General features: G+C 36.3%; 1 protein-coding gene and 1 non-coding gene across 2 annotated transcripts in view; one reads left to right on the top strand and one right to left on the bottom strand.

Annotated features, from left to right (window-relative positions):
• Nucleotides 1–22,668, top strand: part of Vwa8 (von Willebrand factor A domain containing 8) — a 258,527-nt gene that overhangs the window by 138,345 nt on the left and 97,514 nt on the right. Inside the window, exons 25-28 of the mRNA XM_048341294.1 lie at nt 1,032–1,237; nt 2,143–2,294; nt 18,194–18,302; nt 19,971–20,109. Of these exons, the coding sequence (XP_048197251.1) occupies nt 1,032–1,237; nt 2,143–2,294; nt 18,194–18,302; nt 19,971–20,109 (606 nt within the window). The remainder of the gene's footprint in view (nt 1–1,031; nt 1,238–2,142; nt 2,295–18,193; nt 18,303–19,970; nt 20,110–22,668) is intronic.
• LOC125349749 lies at nt 9,978–10,084 on the bottom strand. The gene has a single exon (XR_007210567.1). It is a non-coding gene; the product is annotated as a U6 spliceosomal RNA (small nuclear RNA).

Here is a 22,668-nt window from a genome sequence, read left to right as displayed (position 1 = left end):
TTGACTTTTCTCTTTTTCATTTCTTACCATCTACCAGCAGATCTTACTGACTCTCCCTTTGACATAAATAAGAAGTAGGTTACTTCCCTTTGCTTCCATTGGTCCCATTCTCATCTTAATGCCATCATCTCTCAAACATACTACTTAAAATGGTCTACTTGTAGGTTTCCCTACTTCCACTCTTACCTTTTGTCATGATCTATGAAGGATATAAGATTTTGCCCTGCCTTTAACCTAATGGTTTAGAGTGCCACAATTTCTTGGCAGAAGACACTAGACTTCTGGCTCAGGGACAAAGGAAGGGTTTGAGGTTCATAGTGAAAACAGTAAAGAATCAGTATTTGTGCTGGTTTGTAAGCCCCAGTTCAGTTCACATAGGGAAACACAGAAATAGGGAATAAAGAGGTTTACTTTTTTCAGAGATAGAAAAAGACAGACAAACATGATACTTCCTTGGGAACACAGTCAATGTGGTCAGAGCCTTTGCTAACAAGATGTGCAGCCCATGAGTTCAAGACCTGAGCAACAAAGCAAGACTGTGTCTGAACTGGAGGCATGGCTCAGGTGGTAAAGTGCCAGCCGTGAGGTGGGGGGATGGGGAAAGCTCTCCTAGCTTCCTTACTCTTTAAAATATTTTACACAGCCCTGTGAGATATGTATCCCACACCTTATCTGTCTGATCTTCTATCCTGTTCTGATCTGGACTGCTCTCCCCATCTGTATCTCTGTTCCAGATACTCTTCTCTCCTGCCTCTCCCCTCCACATAGTAGGTATACTTGCCTTGGGTATTGACATTAGCTCTACCTACCATTTGGCATGTCCTTCCCTGGTATGTACATTTTCTTCAATGAGGTCAACCTCCTGTCTACTTCTGCTTTAGTCATTTACTTATTTCTCTGTGCCACCCTATTGTTGGATAGGCTTTCTGTACTTTAATGAGCAATCAGTGACTCTTTAAACAACTATATTTTTCCTTACAGTTTCTGATGGATTCACTGCATGCTGAATGTGACACTTCTCTTTTCCTTAGGTGACATTTTTAGCTGCCACGCAGTTGACAACCCCAAACCCCACTCAGAGCTCGAGATGCTCAAACAGTATGGACCAAACGTGCCAGAACCAATCCTTCAGAAGCTCGTTGCTGCCTTTGGAGAGCTGAGGAGTTTAGCTGACCAGGGCATTATTAACTATCCATATTCCACAAGGGAAGTTGTCAACATTGTCAAACACTTACAGGTATGGTGTATATTTGCGCTATCAACTCTTCATACCAGGCCTTTTAATTTCTGCAAATAATCCATAATGTCACTTGAATAATCTAGAAGACCAATGAACATTATTTAGTCTTATATGATTGGCTTTGGCGAGGTTCTATGCCATGGTCATTATGAAGAAGCTGTGAAAAGAACAAGGTTAAAATGATAGACAATGGAGAGTCAGCAGAAAAGAGTGAAGGTGTTAGTCATAGGAAAGTAGTTTTAAAGAAAGAGAATGTCAATAGAGAAACAAAGAAAAAATACTGGAAAACAAACACACAAAACACACAAAAAACCCCAGAAAAACAAAAAAACAAACAAATAAAAATGGAAAACAAAAAACAAACGACATCTCAAAAACGAAAAATAGAAAATAAAAAAGGTTAAGAAATGTTAAAAAAAAAAAAAAATGGAGTCTTCCTTATTTGGGTGGGCTCTCTCCAGTCTCTGGTTTCCTTGCGATGGTCTGCAGTCTATTTTCCTGCTGCTTGGCTGGTTTGACTTGCTTTTAGTTTGCAGGGGGTGGATCTGCTTTGACCCTCCTCCCCTGTTAGTTGAATCCTGGGGCTCTGTGGTTTGCACAGCTTGCAGGTAGGACTTGGGTGTCCTCTGTAGATGGGGACGCTGAACAGTCACGGGAACTGTGGCTCTTCCTGTCTGCTTTGGGGCCGCTGCCTTTAATGCCTGGCTCTGAATAGGCTGGGGACTCAGCAGGGAAGTATTATATACTCACCTGAGCAGCCATTGTAAGAGAAAAAACTTAGGTATTTCTACTGTCTATCAGGTTTTCAAACAGGGCCAGTAAATGTCTTATTGTTCTATAATGTCTTTATAATGATGCATACTTTATCACATATAATAAGAATTTTTTTGTTCTTCATACAGAGATTTCCCACTGAAGGCCTCTCTAATGTGGTGCAGAATGTGTTTGACTTTGATTCTTACAACAATGACATGAGGGAGATTTTGATTAACATTTTGCACAAATATGGGATACCAATTGGAGCAAAACCTACCAATGTACAACTGGCAAAGGAGTAAGGCAAACTCACTTGATAAAATAACCTTTGAGCCTTGTTCTTATGATTCTGAAATACTGATAATTCCTAACCTACTATTAGACTCTACTAAACTGAATGAATGTGGAAACCACTATGAGCAAGTTTTTTTTTAATGTATGCTGCTATTTACTGGCTGGTTTTCAGCTAAGTAGCATTATTTATAGGACTTTAGGCTGGAACTTTTATTTATCATGAATTTCCCATGAATAGATGTAAAACAATCAAATAAAGGGAAATATTTGTTTCTATAACAGTCTCTGTCCTTTTGTTGAGTTATGATGGGTCTCGTTTCATAATACAGTGCAAATCAATGAATAAACATGAAGACTACATAAAGGGATAACATACCTAAGATATTCTTATTTATCTTGTTATGATAGTTTTCTAAATGTATAATTACATTAATGTAGGCTTTTGTTTATTTGTTTAGTAGTAAGAACAAGTGGGCTAGTTTCAAGTAAGCCAGTTGCCTACCTTTCATTTTAAAATCACAAGCCACTGACTTAACCTTAGCTAAGACCTTTGTAAATATCTTGTTGACCAGAAAGGAAGTTGACTGAGTATATAAGGAGTAATTAAATCAGTGCAAGTTCACTGGACAATAATGTTAACTTTGCATAATTTATTGATAATGTATCCAATGACATATTTTCCTGAAAAATATAATCCATTATTATTAAATCACAATTAATAATCATTCCTAAAATAAATTAGTATTTAACTTTACGAGCATGTACGAAGCACTGTGTAGAAAAGGTTATAAGTACCAATCAGTGTTCAGTCTAGCAATATTTATCTTCTCTAAACAATCATTATAAATTATTTATTCTTTGATGTCACAACAAAAACTTCCCATTATATATATACATATATATATATGAATAAAAATAAATTATTAAAGTATTGGGGATTTCTTAGAGAAACAAATATTTCCCTTTTTGTGGTAAAAGCACAAGTTGGAGTTACGTTAGAAATTATCAGTACACTAGTTTGTATTATTAATGAGCAAATTTTTTTCCAGAAGAGTGAATGTTTCAGTTGCTAATTTGTACATTTTTCTATATATTATTTTAGTGATTGATTAGCATTGTTTATGGGCAACTTGACATTAAGTCATTAATTCATTGAGTATGACATATTTCGTATATTAGAGAAAAATTGTCTTTAATATGAAAACCTCCGTTACGACTCATGATTTTTATTTCCTTTTTCTAAACTTTATTTTTCAGTTTGAAACAAGATGGTTTTATTACTGTGCACAAATTTATACAATGGCTATTCTAGCTTCATAGAAAGTTGGCTTATAATTTAAAAATAACTATGCAGTACTTTTGCTAAAAATCAACTCACATATTTATTTAGGAAGATCAGTCATAGGAAAAATAGTGGCAAGATCAGTTTCTAAAAGAGATATTTATATCGTTCTCAGTTGTAAACTGAAAATTTCTTACATGCAATATTGGTATTTGCCATGTCAATTCCAACTTTAGTGTTTAGGTGTGAGTAGAAGCAAAGTACATTGAATGTGGGAACAAGATGAAGCAATCGCGCTGAAGGAGTTGAAGACAACCAGTTGTCACTCACTATATACAGCTAAAAATAAAGTTGTAGAGATATAGAAGGTGAGTGAATTTCTCTTAGGGTAGAGTCAGTAGCAGACTGTAATTTGTGTACTCACTCAAAGGACTTTTATCTTCATAGGACAATTATAATGCTTTATTGCCCTTTAGTGTGCCATACCACTGTTTCTATCCAATCATACAAAGATGGCATGTTTAAGTAAACAAGACAATAGCCTGGAAATGAAGCAGTTAGTCATGTATTCAAACTATACCTGTGCCATACCTAGAGAAACATGAACACACAGAATCAAACCCTTAGAGAGCTCACAGTTCCATACTGGTCATTTGAATTTAGAGAATTACTTAACTAAATTGATTTCCCTCTTGGTAAAATGTGAGTGTTTTATTATAGATAGCATATTCACATAAGCTGATATCTAAGTCAGGACATTTTGAGAATGGAAGGGAAGAGGAAACTATTGATAATAACTTTGTGAAGATACGTGAAATAAGACTGTAGTGGTCCAGGCCAGAAATGTGTTTATCTTCCCTATAGGTCCTCTGTCCTTCCCAATGTAGTATCCTTTGCACTTATCATCTTAGTGTTTCAGCTGAAAAAAAAAAATTAAAGAAACAATAAAAGTTGAGCATCCTTAATCTGAAAATTTCAAAATATAAGTCAATATATATTTGGAATTGAGTCTCATTCTAAAGATATCTCATTATAAATTTGGTATTATAAACTAAAAATGTTTAATAATTCTAAAATCAAGAACACTTCTGGTCCCACAATTCATATGAAGAGTATTCAACCTTTACCAGTGCATTCTTTCTCCTGCAAGAGTACCACATTGGTGATAGTAATCACATAGACTTCTGAAGATTTGAACCTGTACGGTCTAAGATTTGGGTTCTCTAATCCTTTTGCTAGATAGTTAACTCTACTAGACTTTTGGTTAAACCAGTTCTTGGCTGCTTTACAAGTTGTGTTATTGGAGAACATCCACATTGGATTTCTGTTCCTAAGGAAAAAGGATAAATTCGTTCTATAGTGATTAATTTGCCCTAAATGAAAAATTCTTATTACAACTTATTAATTTTCTTGTTCTAGTTTTTATTGGATTGGAGCAAAATTGTATTGATTCTGGGACAGAATAGGCGCACTATACTCACATTCAAGATGGGAATGTAAAGATAATTTGGCCACGCACTGCATATAGCTAAAAAAGATGTTAAGCAGATATTGAAGCAGAGAGAAATTTCTACACAGGAAAGAGAAGATCTAAGGCACTATTTGTATAGTCATCTATAGCTCCTCCCTCCTCAACTGCAATCAGAATATACTCTGGCTGTTCAGAGGTAGTCATGTTATTTTAGTGCTTTGACAAAATTCCCAAAAGAAAGACATTGTTACTTTCCCTTTTGTTCTGCTAAGTAGTACATTGTCACATCATTATTATTTATTTGGAAGTCTCTCACACTTTAGAAAGACCCTATGTAATAAGGTGAATTTAACTTGCATTCTTTAATAAATCTTTAGTGATACTAGTATGTTTAGGTGGAGTTTTGTTAGGCAATTATTTTATTAATCTAATTATTTAATTTTTGTGCTGACACCAGTGCTTGAAATCTAGGCCTTATACTCTTGTTCTGTGTTTTCACTCACTGCTATTGCTCTACCACTTGAGTCAGACCTACATTTCTGGCTTTTTTGTTGGTTAATTGGAGATACAATATCATAGACTTTTCTGCCCAGGCTAACTTCAAACTTAGATTCTCAGAGTTCCTCCTCCCGAGTAGCTAGGATTACAGAGGTGAGACACTGGTGCCCTGCTGGATCACTATGTCATCATACCATCATGAGTTCTTCTTATTGATCCTCAAATACATTCCCAGATCTTAGTACTGAGATCTTCCTTACTGCAATGGTCCCTTTCCAGTAGTACTCCCTGAGTTAGTTTGTTTTTGTTTTATTGATTCCTTTGTAGGTTCCTAATATATGAGAATAAAACATATCAAAGAGATAAGAGGCATAACCAAATAATACTTACTGGGAAATTTTCATTAAAAAATATAAATATCATTGGGCACCAGGGGCTCACACCTGTAATCCTAGTTGTTCATGTGTCTGAAATCAGAGGTTCAAAGCCAATGCAGGCAGGAAAGTTCATGAAACTCTTATCTCCAGATACACTACCAAAAAACCCGAAAGTAGAGCTATGGCTCAGGTGATAGAGCATTAGCTTTGAGCAAAAGAATAGTGCCCAGGTCCTAAGTTTAAACCCTAGGACTGACAATTAAATAAGTGCGTGTGTGTGTCTTTGTGTGTGCGTGTGTGCGTGCACATCATGCTTCATATGGAGTTTGTATTTCATTCTGTGCTGTCTGTTCTATAGAGAAACAACTTGTCAGGATTATTGATGGTGTGTGTTGTATGTACACATGGACTAAACTGATTTTTTTCAGTACTGTGAAGCAAAAATTGGAGATTTGAGTTCAAATGTGCTCTCAAGTTTTAAATGTTATTGTTTAATGTGTGTATCATATATATAATCTACATAACATATACTACATGTATAACATAATTAAGCCTAGACACCCAAAGGCATCTGAGTTATCTATTATAAATCTAGATCATTATAGATATAAACTTTCTATGTAAAGTTTTGTTTTCCTTCAATCAAGTAAGTTTATATTTCTGAAGTTTCTATTATACTCTTCCAAATTAAAAATTGTGTTTCAAATAATTATGAGCTTTTCCATACCAGGAAACATTTGGCTTAAAAGGAAAAGAAAGGGGCTGGGATATAGCCTAGTGGCAAGAGTGCCTGCCTCATATACACGAGGCCCTAGGTTCGATTCCCCAGCACCACATATACAGAAAACGGCCAGAAGTGGTGCTGTGGCTCAAGTGGCAGAGTGCTAGCCTTGAGCGGGAAGAAGCCAAGGACAGTGCTCAGGCCCTGAGTCCAAGGCCCAGGACTGGCCAAAAAAAAAAAAAAAGGAAAAGAAAGAAACTTTCCTAGGCCTTCATTTTAAGTAACTTAATGCAACATTTTTTTTTAAATTTGTACTCCATTTTCTGCTTTACAGTTCTTAAGATGAGATAAATCATTCCATATATCTACAGTAGAATGTAAATACTTTTAATTATAATGATTATAACATCTATGTTGTTATAATGTAATAGTGATAATAGAACAGTAATGACAGTAACAACAGAAATGCTTATAGGTAAAAATGTGCCAGGCACTTTTCCAGATATTTTCTCTGCATGAATTTATATAATCTTCACAAAAAACCTATGGCGTGGATATGTGCCTATGTATGTATATAATTGCACTTTGTAGGTGAGGAATTTGAGGCATGGGAGTTTTTGTACTTATTTATAGTTAGATAGCAAGAGCTGAGCTGTAATATGTATGATATTCATTGTGTATTGTGAGTCTCAGGATGATTTGAACAGATTGAGAGCAGATTAGATAACCACTGCATCCAAGCTCTGTGTATGTGTGTGTGTGTGTGTGTGTGTGTGTGTGTGTGAGAGAGAGAGAGAGAGAGAGAGAGAGAGAGAGAGAGAGAGAGAGAGAGAGAGAGAGAGAGAGAGAGAGAGAAATTCACATTCTTCAGACTTAAGACAAGATTCCAATTCTTGGGTTTCATCCATATTTAAAACTAAGCTAAAAGGGTGACAGTTATAGGCTTTTGGCACAACATTCATCTGAGAGCTCTCCTCATTACCATTTAAGTTTTCCTTTTCTGTGACATAATGAGGATCTTGAACTTAGATACATATAATTCACTTAGACAAATAAAAACTCTAGAAAGATCCTAACCTTAATTTTTTTCTTGATTTTAATCAAGATAGACTCTTCACCAAGATGGGTCATTTTAAAACAAATTAAACATATCCTCTAAAATTATGGTCAGGTGTATTTCCCTGTATCCTGTAGATACATTCACATCTTTAAAATATTTAAATGATAATTCTATTTGCTCAAAAATTCTTTTCCCTGAACTGTTGATTGTTTTTCCAGTGCTTAGTTTATATAAAACCACTTTTCTTATCCCAGAGCACTTATTGTCTAGATGTCATTGGCAAACTGTCTAAAATTTACCAGTTATTCATTTGTACCAATCAACTAGATTTTTGAATGTTGAGGAAGCCAGTTTTCTAAATATAAGCTGTGTGTGTGTGTGTGTGTGTGTGTGTGTGTGTGTGTGTGTGTGTGTGTGTTTCCTGGGGCTTGAACTTAGGTCCTGGGTGCTGTCCCTGAGCTTCTTTTGTTCAAGATTAGTGTCTACCACCTGAGCCACAACTCCACTTCTGGCTTTTTTTTTTGTGATTAATTGGAGATAAGAATCTCATGGACTTTTCCTGCTCAGTCTGGCTTTGATCAGTCCTCCTCAGATATTAGACTCCTGAGTACTTAGGGTTATAAGCATGTGCCTCCAGACCAATATAAGCTTTCTTTATGAAACAGATTTATTGAATAATGTCTCATTCATTTATTTATTACTTATCTTTATTTGTACAAAGGGCTTTCAGTTCATGTCAATTTATGAGTACAGTGCATCTTAATCAGTGTTATCCCTTCAATTACTTGCCTCCCATTCATTTATTTTTAAAATGAAATGAAAAGACACTGAAAATTGTTGAGAAATTCTCCTGTATCTTTTCTATGATTATATGGTATTTCACCGTATTAGAAATAATTCTGAGTTTTTATTTTCTGGTGCTGTCTATTAGATTCTAGATCTCATGACTAGGCAGGCATCCTACTAATGAGCTACATTCCCTGCTCAGGGTCTTTGGTTTTAATAAAAGGAGAGTCTTTGTAAAATCCTCATTCTCAAGCTTCTTGATTGAAAGAAATATATCTATATGAATGAGACCTAATAAACATTTCTCTCATTTAACTTTTTTCTCTGTTCATCTCACTCTTTGATTTTAACTATAGCAAATAGATTCATAAAGCATATTAGGTATTCTCATAAGGAAGTAACACAGCAATATCAACATTTTGTGTCCTCATGGATATGTTTAAATGTCATTATGTATAAATACTCTCACCAGAAAGGTTGCACATCTAACCAACTGCTCTATGTGAATATACTTGGAAAATGCCCCCATTGCTGGGGAAGAAGCCCATATAAAGAGTCTCAATATTCACTCCCAAATGTCCTGTTAATAAGCATCCTCTCCCTGCCTTCAAAAATGGCTTTTATTACAAAAAAATTTCATTTCATCTACAGAGAGCATTGGGGGGGGTGGGGGGGATTAGGGGTGAGGGGGGTAGTGACATTCACAAATGCTTCAAAGGAGAACATTATTATTATTATTTTTTTTTTTTTTGGCCAGTCCTAGGCCGTGAACCCAGGGCCTGAGCACTGTCCCTGGCTTCTTTTTGCTCAAGGCTAGCACTCTGCCACTTGAGCCACAGTGCCACTTCTGGCCATTTTCTATATATGTGGTGCTGGGGAATCAAACCCAGGGCCTCATGTATACGAGGCAAGCACTCTTGCCACTAGGCCATATTCCCAGCCCCCATTGTTTTGTTTTGATGCTGAATCTTAGTATGTAGGCCAGGCTTAGAACTCACTACATAGCCCAAGCTTCCCTCAGACTTCTGCAACATTACAATGTAAAAGAGTTGATTTCTATCATTGGGCCAGTTACCCTTGTGTTCAGAGATGGAAGAGAAGTCTACCAGGAGAGAAGTCTGCCTATGGGTTCAGACACATCTAGACTGTCCTAAGGGAAACACTTGAGAGGATTTCAACTTGAATCACTAGATTAAGTAGCCCCTATCATCCTTCCAACTCCAATTCTGTGGTTTATTGTTCTTAATGAGATATGGAAGCTGAATAAGTAGTAGCCATTTCCCCTTAATCTATAGCCTTTCATCACTTTATTAGCTACTTTAATGGTAGTTCATATATATAAATAGTAGTGCCAGTGAAAGTGCCTGGGATTGTGACCTCCTGTTGCAAAAGCCATTTGTGTGCTACTGTGTGTTGCAGGGTGGTATTGGGTATTTATCTTCCTTTTTAGAGGAGCACCAGGTGGGTGTGTTTACAAACAGAATAGCTTCGTCTCTCTTTTTAACGCTTTATAAATTTGCATGCCATCCTTGCGCAGGAGCCATGCTAATCTTCTCTGTATTGTTCCCATTTAAGTATATGTGCTGCTGAAGCGAGCACAGCTTCATCTCTTTTGAAGTTGTCTTTGAAAGGGTATCTGTCTACAATTGATTTTTTGCTTTGGATACTTTGTCTGTGTAGTCAGGCAATCACTAGCAACTGTTTCTTCCCTAACAGAGAACTATGGTGTCTTCAGAGTACCAGGACATTTTAGCCAGGCCCTCACTTTGGCAGAATTTCATTAGATTTCTATTTGAAGGTTGGAAAGATCGTCCATTCACTGTTTATCCTATTACCATAAAATATTCTCTGCCTTTGATTTTTAGCTTATCTTTCTTTTTTCCCCAAACTGCTATAATTTTCTTTTGTTGTAATGAGAGTTTTTAATAAATAAATTCATGATGTTGATCATGGAGTATAGACAGTTGTACTCTGAATGATTTATTTAGTCTACATAAAAGAGCTCATAGTTTTCACAAAGAATACCGTCTACACGATGGCACTTCAGAAATACTATAATCAGGGAGGTAGTGTTGAGTTACACATTTTCATGCTCTTTGCTCTACATTCACATGCTATTTTATGAAGTATCTTCACAGCCATTTCAGTTTCATAATGGAATGAAAATGTTTTAAATATACCCAGTCTACATAGGAATTTTTGAGAAGTATGAATCTTCTTTCATTACCTATCTCATGCATTCTCATGGAATTATTCTCAATCATTTAAGCTTTGTAAGTGAGATTTTACAAAGCCTTTCACTTGACTAGCTAGAAATTCCCAGTCCTTGCTCTGTCAAATAAGTCTACAGAATAGAGTACATCATTTTTATTGAGGATCTTCTAAGCAAACGAAAATGGTAAGACATACACAGAACACAACAGAGAACATTCACCAGGGTAGCAAAGATGTCAAATATTGTCAGTTGAAATCTAACCAGTATCCATTCACTTTAACACATACTTCCTAAATACTAACACTGGGGAGTTACGGTTATAAAGAAGCTTCAGTATCTTTGTCAGTGGTCTCATAATTACTTTAGAAAACAGTCAAAGAAAAGTGTCTGTAGCCCGGAATGCTGGCATGTAACTATAATCCTAGCACTCATGGGAGGTAGAAGCAGGAAGATTGAGAACCTAGGCCTTTAAGAATTTTCCTCAAAACAAAAAAAGAGTGACTTGTTATATTAGAGCTGTACATAAAAGGGAACAAAGCATTAAGATTGCTGTGGTGTGCCCCTGGAGAAGATAAGAAAAATTAAAAAACAGTATTACTTGGTATTCCCTAGGCATATAAAGATGGGGAGAATGATGCGTTGGAAAGTGAAAAAGTCAGGTGATGAATGCTGAGGTTTAGATGAGGGCTGCTAGATGATGAGTGGGAGATAAGAGCCTGGAGGACTTAGAGAACAGCTCATTTTCTTCTTCTGCATGTACTACACTGCAAGGTGGGTAACCTAAAGGTGGAAAGACCCATGAGGAGGTAGCTTCAGGAATTCAGGTGATGACAAATGAAGACTCAAATGATATCTGTGGCAACAGTCAGAGAGAATTAGGTGCAGAATCGATGGCTTTTAAATACCAGAGATTTAAATGAGTACAGCATAAGCCTCACTCCCAAGGATTCAACAATTTAGTTAAGAAAATGTAAAACTGTCAACCGTAAGATCAATGTTACATTCAAAGTGCTACATTCACAATAGCATTTTCAGTCTCTGAGGGGATTTTTCCCTAGGAAAAATATCAGCCACTAGAAAGTTCAGTTTCTGTCATTCCCCTTGAGAATGATTAGAAATAGAAGGAACACAAGATAGGAAAACAATAAGATGCAATTACAGCAGATAGCAAAAAAGAAAGAAGGAAAGAAAGAAAGAAAAAAAGGAAAGAGAGAAAAGATTATTTTGCAGTGAAACCTGAAGAAAGATGAAGGAAAGGAAACCCAGACCCAGAACTCTAGTCTAGCAACTTGTACAAGGAGGAAAACAGCCAAAGATGTGTGCAGCAATCTAACAGCATGTGTTCTGGCCCATCTGTGGCCCAGAGAAACGCTGGGCCACAGCACTGAGACTGCATATTGTCACACATCCGAAGTACTCTGTAATTCTGCCCCCTCCGCAGGATCCAAGAGGAAGAGGAACACAAGTCTTAAGTGAAAGCCATAATTTCTAAATGCAAACCAGGCAGAGGGGGCATGAACACACACACACACACACACACACACACACACACACACACACACACACACGTACTCATAAACATACCATTTTTAGCAAAACAAAATTATTTGCCAACAACATGTGAAACTCAGGATAAGAAGATTTTGATGTTTCCAGAAAACAGGGAAGAACTTACTGGGAGTTTAATGCTAGTACCAAATACTGTGAATGTGTTTAAAGGAAAGTGAATATTTTCTTAATTTCTTTTTTAATGTTCTGACTTCTTTCTTTAGTAAGTTTAAAATATTTGCCATGGATTTTATAAATGTACTTCTGACTATCATATTCTCCTTAAAATTGTATTTGCTCTGATATCTTAAACTTAAAAGTTACAGATTCTGTAGAACTTTAAGAGTTTCATATGGGTACATTATTTGGAAGTTCAAAAAAAGCTGAGGATTCATTAATGCACAAAAAGAAATATGAGAGGGATGCAAAGGGAAGTAATGTTTGGATTGAGTCTCACCATGGAGGCAATAGCAGAGAGGAATTCTGGGAAGAGGTAATGGCATTGAGGAAGCAAAAAATGCTGAATATGTTTAGGAACAGCAAGAAGCAGTTAGAAAGGCATAGGTTGGCTGGAGAATAAGAGGAAGGAGTAAGAGCCAAAACTGGGAATACATGTCAAGAATTCTCTCTGAAAGTCTCCAGTGAACTCAGTTGGATAATCTCACTTAATGTTTGCCAGAGGTTATACTGAAAACATTAGGAATGAGTGAGGCCTGCTAAAATTGGAGTCACTTTTTCTATGCAAAGCTGGTAGTAATTGTTAAGTTTTTGGATTGGTGGAACTACCCTAAAGGGCCTCATTATTCCCGTGAAAATTAGTAGTTCTTGTGGCAAAGAAATGTTTGGGGAATTGTTGATAATAGGTAGGTCAACAACTTTCAATTGCATAATACCCCTAGAAAGATCCAAATCTTTTTCATGTGTTTTCTTTCATAGTCCAGAAATAGTATTGGCAAAGGTTCAGAGAAAGTAGAAATTTACCAGAACATATTCTTTAAAATCCCAGCTCACCTCTTTATGGAAGCAGTCTGAAACTCTTGAATTCAGACCATGTTCCTTGACGTTGTCGTCCATATGTATCATGTTATGAAATGTGTATGTGTTTACAAAGGAATATTCTTTTTCCTTTCTATAACTTCCTCAAGGCCTATAATTTTAGTCAAGTCATAATTTTGATATTTACTTTTCTTTTAGTTAAAATTTGTAGTCCTGGGTCTTTATTATTACTTCCAAAAGGGATTAAGAAACATCACAACAAATGAATTGAAATATTTCATTGTTTTAAAAAACAACTTTGTAAATGGCACTGAAGATTTAAAAAAAAAGTAGTGCTATTTTTAGGTCTTAAGTTCATCCTCCTCCCCTCTTAAAATCAAATCCAGACATCATTCTAGCTAAGACTTCAAGAATTAAACAGTACAAGTGGCACAATCTTTAAACCATGGAAAATGCCATTGTTGTTTCAATCAAATCAGAAACTGAAGTCTTCCAGGCACCAGTTGCTCACCCTTGTAATCCTATCTTATCAAGAGACTGAGATCTAGGGCTGGGAATATGGCCTAGTGGCAAGAGTGCTTGCTTCATATACCTGAAGCCCTGGGTTCAATTCCTCAGCACCACATATATACAAAAAGGCCAGAAGTGGTGCTGTGGCTCAAGTGGCTAAGTGCTAGTCTTGAGCAAAAAGAAGCCAGGGACAGTGCTCAAGTCCTGAGTCCCAAGCCCCAGGACTGGCAAAAAAGAGAGAGGGGGGTGGGGAGGGGGAGACTGAGGCCTGAGGATGGAGTTTCAAAGCCAACCCTGGCACAAAAGTCAGTGAGACTTTTCTCTCCAATTAACCATCAAAAAGCCAAAAGTGGAACTGTAGCTCAAGTGATAGAGCACTATTCTTGAACAGAAAAGCTCAGGGACGGTACCCAGGGTACCCAGGCCTGAGTTCAAGCCCCAGGATTAGCATGCACATGTGCGCACTTACACACACACACACACACACACACACACACACACACACACACACACACACACACTGAAATTCTGTCAAGATTTGGCTGACAGATTTCAGTAATGGAATGCTCAAACTAATGATTGTTAGCTTAGTGTTATCCCTAAATTATTGCTGACTGTGTTTCAAATCCTAAATCTTACATATTCAAGTATATTTCCTCCTTTTCATGCTTACTAACATATTGAAGGGGAAAGTTAGGAATGGCCATTTTCCACCCTCACCTCATCGGGAAGACACAGAAGCAGTAAGTAAATGATAGGATTTGCCTCACTTGTCTAGCCTAGAGTTCACAGTAAAATCTGAGCCAATTGCTGGTGACTCACACATATAATTCTAGTTGCTCAGGAGGCTGAGATCAGGGGATCGAGGTTCAAAGCTAGACTAGGCAGGAATGTCTGTTTGACTTTTATTTCCAATAAACTACTCAAAAAACTCCAGAAGTGGAACTATGACTCAAGGATAAAACGCTAGCCTTGAGCAAAAGAAGCTTAGGGAGAGTGTCTAAACCCTGAATTCAAGCCCCAGGACAGCACAAACAACAAAACCTGAGACAGCATTCCATGTTCCCAGGGAACAGGATGGAGTCAGTTTGTGCAAATCCAGAACACCATGAACATGTGTCCTTCAGTCCTGTTCATTATATGGTTCCAGAATATATTCTATATAGTGTACCTGAGATCCTTCCCATACTCTTGACAACCAGCCAGGGCTATTTTATAGAGAACCAGGCAGCCTGCAATTTTTATGACTGTTCTTTAGAATGAGTTGGCAAGTCCCAAGCAGATTTTATGAACATCTCAGGCATTGTCCTTACAAACTGGAAATTGAGCAAAGTTAACTTTTCTCTCTCTTTCTCAAATGGATGGTGTTTTTCTTTTTTTCTTAGTATCTGGGTATTATTTCTATAAATTTTTTTAATGTATACACTAGTTATTTTTTACACGCTGAATCTTAAACTAAAGATCTTGTTAATGTTAGGCTAGCATTCTACCACTGAGCTTCATCTCCAACCTTAAACCCATTTTTATACTAGATATCAACTAGGATCATTTTTATTAAGCAATTCTATCTCTAATGAGATTTCCAGATGTGAAACTATTTTGTTGTCATCAGAGAATGAATTATTTACTTAAGCAAAGTACACCTAATCCACTAGTAGCTGTAGGTACTTTAACTCCAAATATCTGGTTTCACTCCCTAGCACCAGGATCATACAAGATCTTTAAGCCACCACTGACACTTCCCTCTTCTCACTTCATTGTCTGTCACAGATAAATGGAATTATAAGGCAACTTACAGATCATCCCCTTCTTTCACAAATGAAGAAATTACTGCTGAGATATTAGCTGGCATTTCCTTCTCAAATTTGCCTAGCTGCATAATAAAAGAACCAGAAGTAAAACCCAGTTCTCTTTGCATTTTATCAATACTTTATCTTGTACTGAAGGTAAAGTAATGTCCCCCTTCTATCTCTTCCTTCTATATTTGAAGAACTTATTCTCCTTTGGTGAACTTAGGAGATCAAGTGAAGAATATGGTTCATTCCTTAAACTATGAGAGAGATCCTAGACTAGGAGATGAGTCTTGTTGACACAAATGCATTTTTATTAACATTCAAAAAAGACCACAATTATAGTTAATCTTCTCACTCAACACACACCCACACACATTTTGCCAGTAAACACAGGTCACCAATCAGAACAGTTGTCGTTGTACTTAAAATAGGTTTTAGATGACAAGTTCAAAAGTACATGTGATCTTGTGCCATATGACTTAGAAGAATTTCTATGTATATTTCTTTTTCTTTCCTCTTTTTTCAGAAATTAACATCTCAAATAGACAAAAAAAATAAATTTCACCAAAATGTATAGCTCCTTATTTTATTGGAAAAATAATTAAAGCCTACCATCTTGTTAAACATACGGAACTGTTATGTTAAACTGTTTTACTGAAAATAAAATGATTTCTGGGCTGGGGATATGGCCTAGTGGCAAGAGTGCCTGCCTCATATACATGAGGCCCTGGGTTCGATTCCCCAGTACCACATACACAGAAAATGGCCAGAAGTGGTGCTGTGGCTCAAGTGGCAGAGTGCTAGCCTTGAGCAAAAAGAAGCCAGGGACAGTGCTCAGGCCCTGAGTCCCAAGCCCCAGGACTGGCAAAAAAAAAAAAAAAAAAAAAAAGATTTCTAAATAACACTCTTTAAAAAAAAAATAGCACTCTTTAATGATCATTAAGCTTGTTCCAAGCATACATTTCAATTGTGTATTATTTTTAGAGATCTTTAACTCTGAACCATTTTTTACATTAACTTACAATAGAACAAGAAATTCCTAACTAGAGTTAAATGACAAATGAATTTTTCCTTGTTAAAAAAGATAATATGAGTAAAAAGAGATGGCTTTAATATTGTCTCTAGTTTCATCCTCTTGTATTATTCTGCTTGTTTGCTTTGGGAGGGAGTGGGAGAATGGTTGGTCCTGGGGCTTGAACTCAGGGCCTATGCACAGTCCCTGAGCTTTTCTGCTCAAAGCTAGCACTCTACCACTTTGAACCACAGCTTCCCTTCCTGTTTACTGGTAGTTGATTAGAGATAAGAACTTATGGGCTTCTGGTCCTGGGCTGACTTCAAACCTCAATCCTCAGGTCTCAGCCTCCTAAGTAGCTAGGATTACATGTGTTGAGCCATCAATGCCTGGCTTATCTCCTTGCTTTCCTAAACAACTTTATTTTAAAAATGCTTTATCTGGGGCATGTTAACACATACTTATAATCCTGCTCACTAAGAGTCTGTGGCAAGAGGATCAAGAATTTAAGGCTAGGGGCTGGGGATATAGCCTAGTGGCAAGAGTGCCTGCCTCGGCCCTAGGCCGATTCCCCTAGGTTCGATTCCCCAGCACCACATATACAGAAAACGGCCAGAAGCGGCGCTGTGGCTCAAGTGGCAGAGTGCTAGCCTTGAGCGGGAAGAAGCCAGGGACAGTGCTCAGGCCCTGAGTCCAAGGCCCAGGACTGGCCAAAAAAAAAAAAAAAAAAAGAATTTAAGGCTAGGGCTGGGAATGTGGCTTAGTGGTAGAGTGCTTGCCTAGCATTTATGAAGCCCTGGGTTCGATTCCTCAGTACCACATAAACAGAAAAAGCCAGAATTGGTGCTGTGGCTCAAGTAGTAGAGTGCTAGCCTTGAGCAGTGAAGCTCAGGGACAGTGCCCAGAACCTGAGTTCAAGCCCCAGGACTGGCAAATAAAAGACTCCTTCTCTAAAAGCAAATTAATAACAACAACAAAAAATCACTTAACATAAACATGAAGTCAGGGTAATAGCTTTCTTGGTGGAAGAAATGATGAAAGATGATTTTAAGAGGGCTCTGGGTACTGGTAATGTTTCATTTTGGTTACATGGGTGTGTTCAAAGGTAAGTGACACATGTAAGCAAGCATTGCTTTGTTCATGTTATGGATAAAGTGAGAAAAAGAAAGCCAAAATAAAGCTCTTGAAGTGGCCCTTGTCTACAAGTTACAAACATGAGCCTAGTAGTAATGGATGCTGGTTGTTATATAATTCCAAATTTGAAAGGATAAACTGAAAAACTGGATGGATTATTTCAGTAATTTTTAAGCCTTCCTAACACTTTACCAGGAAATTATATTTTAAGCTACTAAATATTTTATCAACTAAAGGAAAAAAGGCTTTAACTTTAATTATATTTGTCATTAAGATAAAAATGTATGAGATCTTACCTTGCTTGTTTATGCAGTGTGGTATCCTTTTCATCTTTCTGTCCATTCTCAACACAGTTTTATAAATGGTCTTTTAAATAAAATGAAGTATAACTCACAAAGCATTCTTCAGATTTATTTGTATAGTTGGTAATAGCTAGCTTATTTTTCCCAATGACTTGATAATAAGAAAAAAATGCCTACTTTTTCAATCATCTTTGACAGATTGCCTCTGCCAGATCAAACATTCATGGGCTACTGGACAATTGGTCAGACAAGAAATGGAATGCAGAAACTATTGTGCCCAGCAGAAACTCATCATATCGACATAAAGGTTAACATTTTTATGATTTCCTATTCAAATATTCACTCTTACAAACTTTTTTCTATCTTCCTGGAGAGATTTGGTATAATCCATACAATCTCAGAAATGAGGTATTCTGTTATATATTCATTCTATCATTTGTATTCTATTCTAGTCTTCTTTCTGTTCTATTCTATTCTATTTTAGTTTTGGGCTTCTACTCCACCTTCCAAATCACGCTGACTTCTGAGGAACCCAGTGTTAGCAATTCCTAATGGCCAGATAGAATATCTGAGAATAAATCTGTATTTAAGGAGAGTTTGTCAGGTACATTGCATATTTTCCAAGGATATTCAGAGAACTGGGATAGTTCTTTGTAACACCTGTCTTGCTTTTGCTAACAGAATTAAAACTTTGTGCTTTTAAATTTTTTTGGCTTGTCGTTAGCTGCATATTGTTATCATCATGTGACAAAGTAAAGGAAAAGATTACTAGTAATTAATTGGAATTAAAATCACTCTCGGTATTTCAAGCAGAAATGAATCTATGCTAGGAAATTGAAGTCAGAGGTCTCCACTAGATTCACAGTTTCAAGGTCAATGTTCTTCATCTGCTAAGATCCCTGATGCTAGAGAAAGCTGTGTAAGCAAACTTTTTCAGTAAATGGATAAAAGAAAATATTGTAGGCTTTGTGATCTTGCAAATTCTTTTGCGACTACTTCACTCTGCTATTGTAATGCAAAAGCAGCCATAGCAGTATATAAACAAATGGATGTAGCTGTGTTCTGCTAAAATTTAATTTACAAAAACAGTGGAGTCAGACTTGGCCTGTGGGGCATAATTTGTCATCCCTCGAGTAGAGCATAGACTCTGCTTGCATTTGTCACTGCTTCCTTTGCTGCTGTAGCTGCAGGAAGATGCCCAACACCTCTCTGGCTTAAATCTCATGCAGTTGTGTTTAATTGGAAGAAGAGAGTGTGAAAAATACAGATTTTGGTCTTCCAGCCCCCATGGTAAAGGCTAGATAGGAGAGGGCTCATAAATGCCAGTATCTAGCCCTGGTAATTGAAGTTTTACTTACAGATGTAAAATTCTTCCAGGAAGTCATGTCTAATTATCCAGACCTAATAATATTCATAACATAACATTATTAACTTAGTACATATCTTCATATTGAATAATGATCAATATATGCAACATACTCTACCTTTCATCAATAATACTGTTGATTATTGTTACATTTCTATTTTATTTCACACTTTTCTACATTTCATATAAAAGACTCAAATTCAACCATTGCATTTCTATAACAATATAAAAATCATTCTATGATAGAAATATATTAGGCCCTGGTTTACTAAGCTATGAATTATTCTCTTGATTTAAACAACTCTGCATCTTGATACATGAAGTACAAAATGGATTCTTAGTTTCACAAGAAATGAAGTAGTCAGAAATCCTTTAGGATTTTATATCTAACATATTATGTAAGAAAAAAATAAGTTAAATGGGATAACACAAATGAAAGCATTTATAAATGTATAGTATGGAATTATTGTTATAAATATTATCCCAAACAGTAAAATGAAGAGTTAATCAATATATAAAATATTTGAGTATAATTTCTATATTTTTGAAGAACTTTAGCTGTTCTATATCAGGGTGATTGATCAAATTCAGATAATTATTTTATTATAGGGCCCAGTACCTATAAACATACAAGAGTATCCAATAGAAAGACATGAAGGAAGAGTCCTAAGCTTTACTGAAGAATGCGCTTCCTGGAAGTTACCGTTGGATGAAACTAATTTAATCTGTGACATTGCTGTATCACATGGTATGTTGGTTTGTTCTTTTGATCTTTTCTTTCTACAATGACTTTTTAAAATGAGAAAGAACTTAAAATAATCGTATGCATCAAGGAGAGGGCTGGTGATTTGGAGATTGGACAGCAATTATATATAATTTAGAACTAATTTCCTGTAACAACCTAACAGAATGCTATTATGGAATCCACATAAGCACTGCTGAGTTTGTGTGCATATGCCTGTTTCTCATTACAATTGTAGCACAAAGTTAAACACACCCAGGAATGTGCTAAAAATAGAAGGGAAAAAGAAAAAGGAGAAACATTGGATTTGGGGGCTGGGATTCTAGTTTGGTGATTACATGAACCACAAAACCAAGGCTGAAGTGATCTGCAGTCATTAAACTTTTCATTGTAAAGAAGACAAATAACAAATGTGAATTTCTGGCATCCACACTTTTGGAGTGATGCCACTACCTGCTGATTCATGCAGTGCCCCGGGTACCTTTAACAGAGGTTCCCCAATTGATGTCAGTTACCAGGGTGACAAAAACAGAAGCAGTGACTGCAGGAAGGGAGAGTCTCTAACTTGACTAAAATGGAAATTGCTGAGGCAAAAAAAAAGTACCTTATTTGTTTCTCTATAGTCTTATCAATATTGTTCATTTTCTAAGTCAGCTATTGCAAATAAATTGATGTTGCAAAACACTTAGAGCTTTTCTTCTTGTTAGTAGTGAAAGATTGCTGCTCATATTAAGATGTTTTGTATTCACTAGTAAAGAGAAAGTATGAGTCTATGACCTTTGGCCCTTGTCTTCTATTTAGGTATCCTAAGTGCACTTCACCACTCCTGTAAAAGCAGCGAGTGAGCTGCTGCATTTTTCTTATTAACAGTGTTGTGGTCTTTCTGTTCTCAGCCAAATGTTCTAGGCAGCCCTGGCTAGTTAGTCAGATTTGACCCTGAATAGTAGAATTCATTTGCTGTCTCCAATATAGTTCAACCTTTTTATTTTAGTATATCCACATCTGCAAGTTTGAATTTTTTGTTATTTTTAATAGATCACCAAAAATAGCAGTTTACAGAAAAGGAATTGTAATAAAAATGAAGTATAGCTGTAAAATCTCATACAAGACAGGCAAAGCTTTATTTAGATCACCAAAAATCATGTTTCTCAAGGAGGAAACTATTACAAGCAAATGGCAAAGATAGAGCCATAAGCTTTCTTCTGCCATCCGCCATCAACCCTGTGGTTGCCAATTAAAATCTGTTGGACAGAGTTAGTTAGCCTCATTTGCAAAAATGTTCTGTTCAATGCTAACAGATAATGAACAACATGGCTCGTGCTAGTAAAGTGCAGCATCTATGAAAGCAACCTGCCCGTTATGCATTTTTCAGGAAGGCTTCACCAAGAACACAGCTGTTCTTTCCCTCCTGTCACAGGTAGGCTGGTCAGCAGCAAGGGTTGCATAGGAGCCTTCAGGAACTCAGGAAGTCTTTTAAAAACAAAACAACACAAAAAAACCTATTCTGCATTTGTGAAAGAAAAAAGCACTTTCTTGGTTAGAATTGAAGTTAATTATATGTCTGTGTGTTTAAGCCAAAGACGCAGTGGTACTGAATGCGTGCAATAGAACAGTTAATACATTTATAAAGTACTTTTCTGCCAGCATTCTTGCTGTATTCTATTGTACTGTACAGCTTAGGAAGCTGCCAAGTAAATGTTAGGCTGACCTTATTTGTGTTCATAATGAAATAATTTAAAAGTCCATAAATCATATACTCTATGATTCTGATATTTGGGCCTGTAATACTTACAGTTTATAGCATCACCTAAATAATATCTGTCTTCCTTAGCACTTCTGTTGATGGCTGTGATTCTTTTTTTTTTTTTTTTCTGTTTATGTGGTACTGAGGAATCTAACCCAGGGCTTCGTGCATGCTAGGCAAGCACTCTACCACTAAATCACATTCCTAGCCCTGGTTGTGATTTTTTTTGGTGGTCCTGGGGTTTAAGTCTTTCATATAATATAATCACATTTATAATACAAATAACAGTATACTATGTAATCATTTATCATACGTATCAGTATATAATATGAATATAGTATTGTGTACATGTTTATAAGATATTATAAATATGGTCCAGATTTTCTAGTACTATCCTCACCTTAAACATATCATACTTTGTGTCTTAATTTTGGGTTCAGAAAATGTACCTACCATAAAAGAGATATTTATTGATCCATGATTTATTTGAAAAGAGAAACTTAATCCCTTGCCTCCACATGTTTACATGAGAAATTATGAGAATCTTAGTTCAGAATCTAGTTACTCAAAGGTTGGGTCACAAATCAGCAACCTTGCCAATCCTTTGAAAACTCACTGGAATGATAGAACCCGAAAGCCACCTGGATCTACTGAATTGTAGTCTGCATTTTCATTGACTTCCCATTTCATTTGGAATTTGAAGCATTAATGATACAATAAAATAAAGAAATTGGGCCTAGATTGAAAAGGAGAAATTTGAAGAACTAGTGACATAATAAAATAAAGAAATTGGGCCTATCTTGAAAAAGAAGATTTTTATA

This window comes from Perognathus longimembris, chromosome 3 (assembly GCF_023159225.1).
Source record: "Perognathus longimembris pacificus isolate PPM17 chromosome 3, ASM2315922v1, whole genome shotgun sequence".
Lineage (NCBI taxonomy): Eukaryota > Metazoa > Chordata > Mammalia > Rodentia > Heteromyidae > Perognathus > Perognathus longimembris.
The sequence above is the reverse complement of the archived record's forward strand: the minus strand, read 5'-3'. Positions and strand labels throughout refer to the sequence as shown.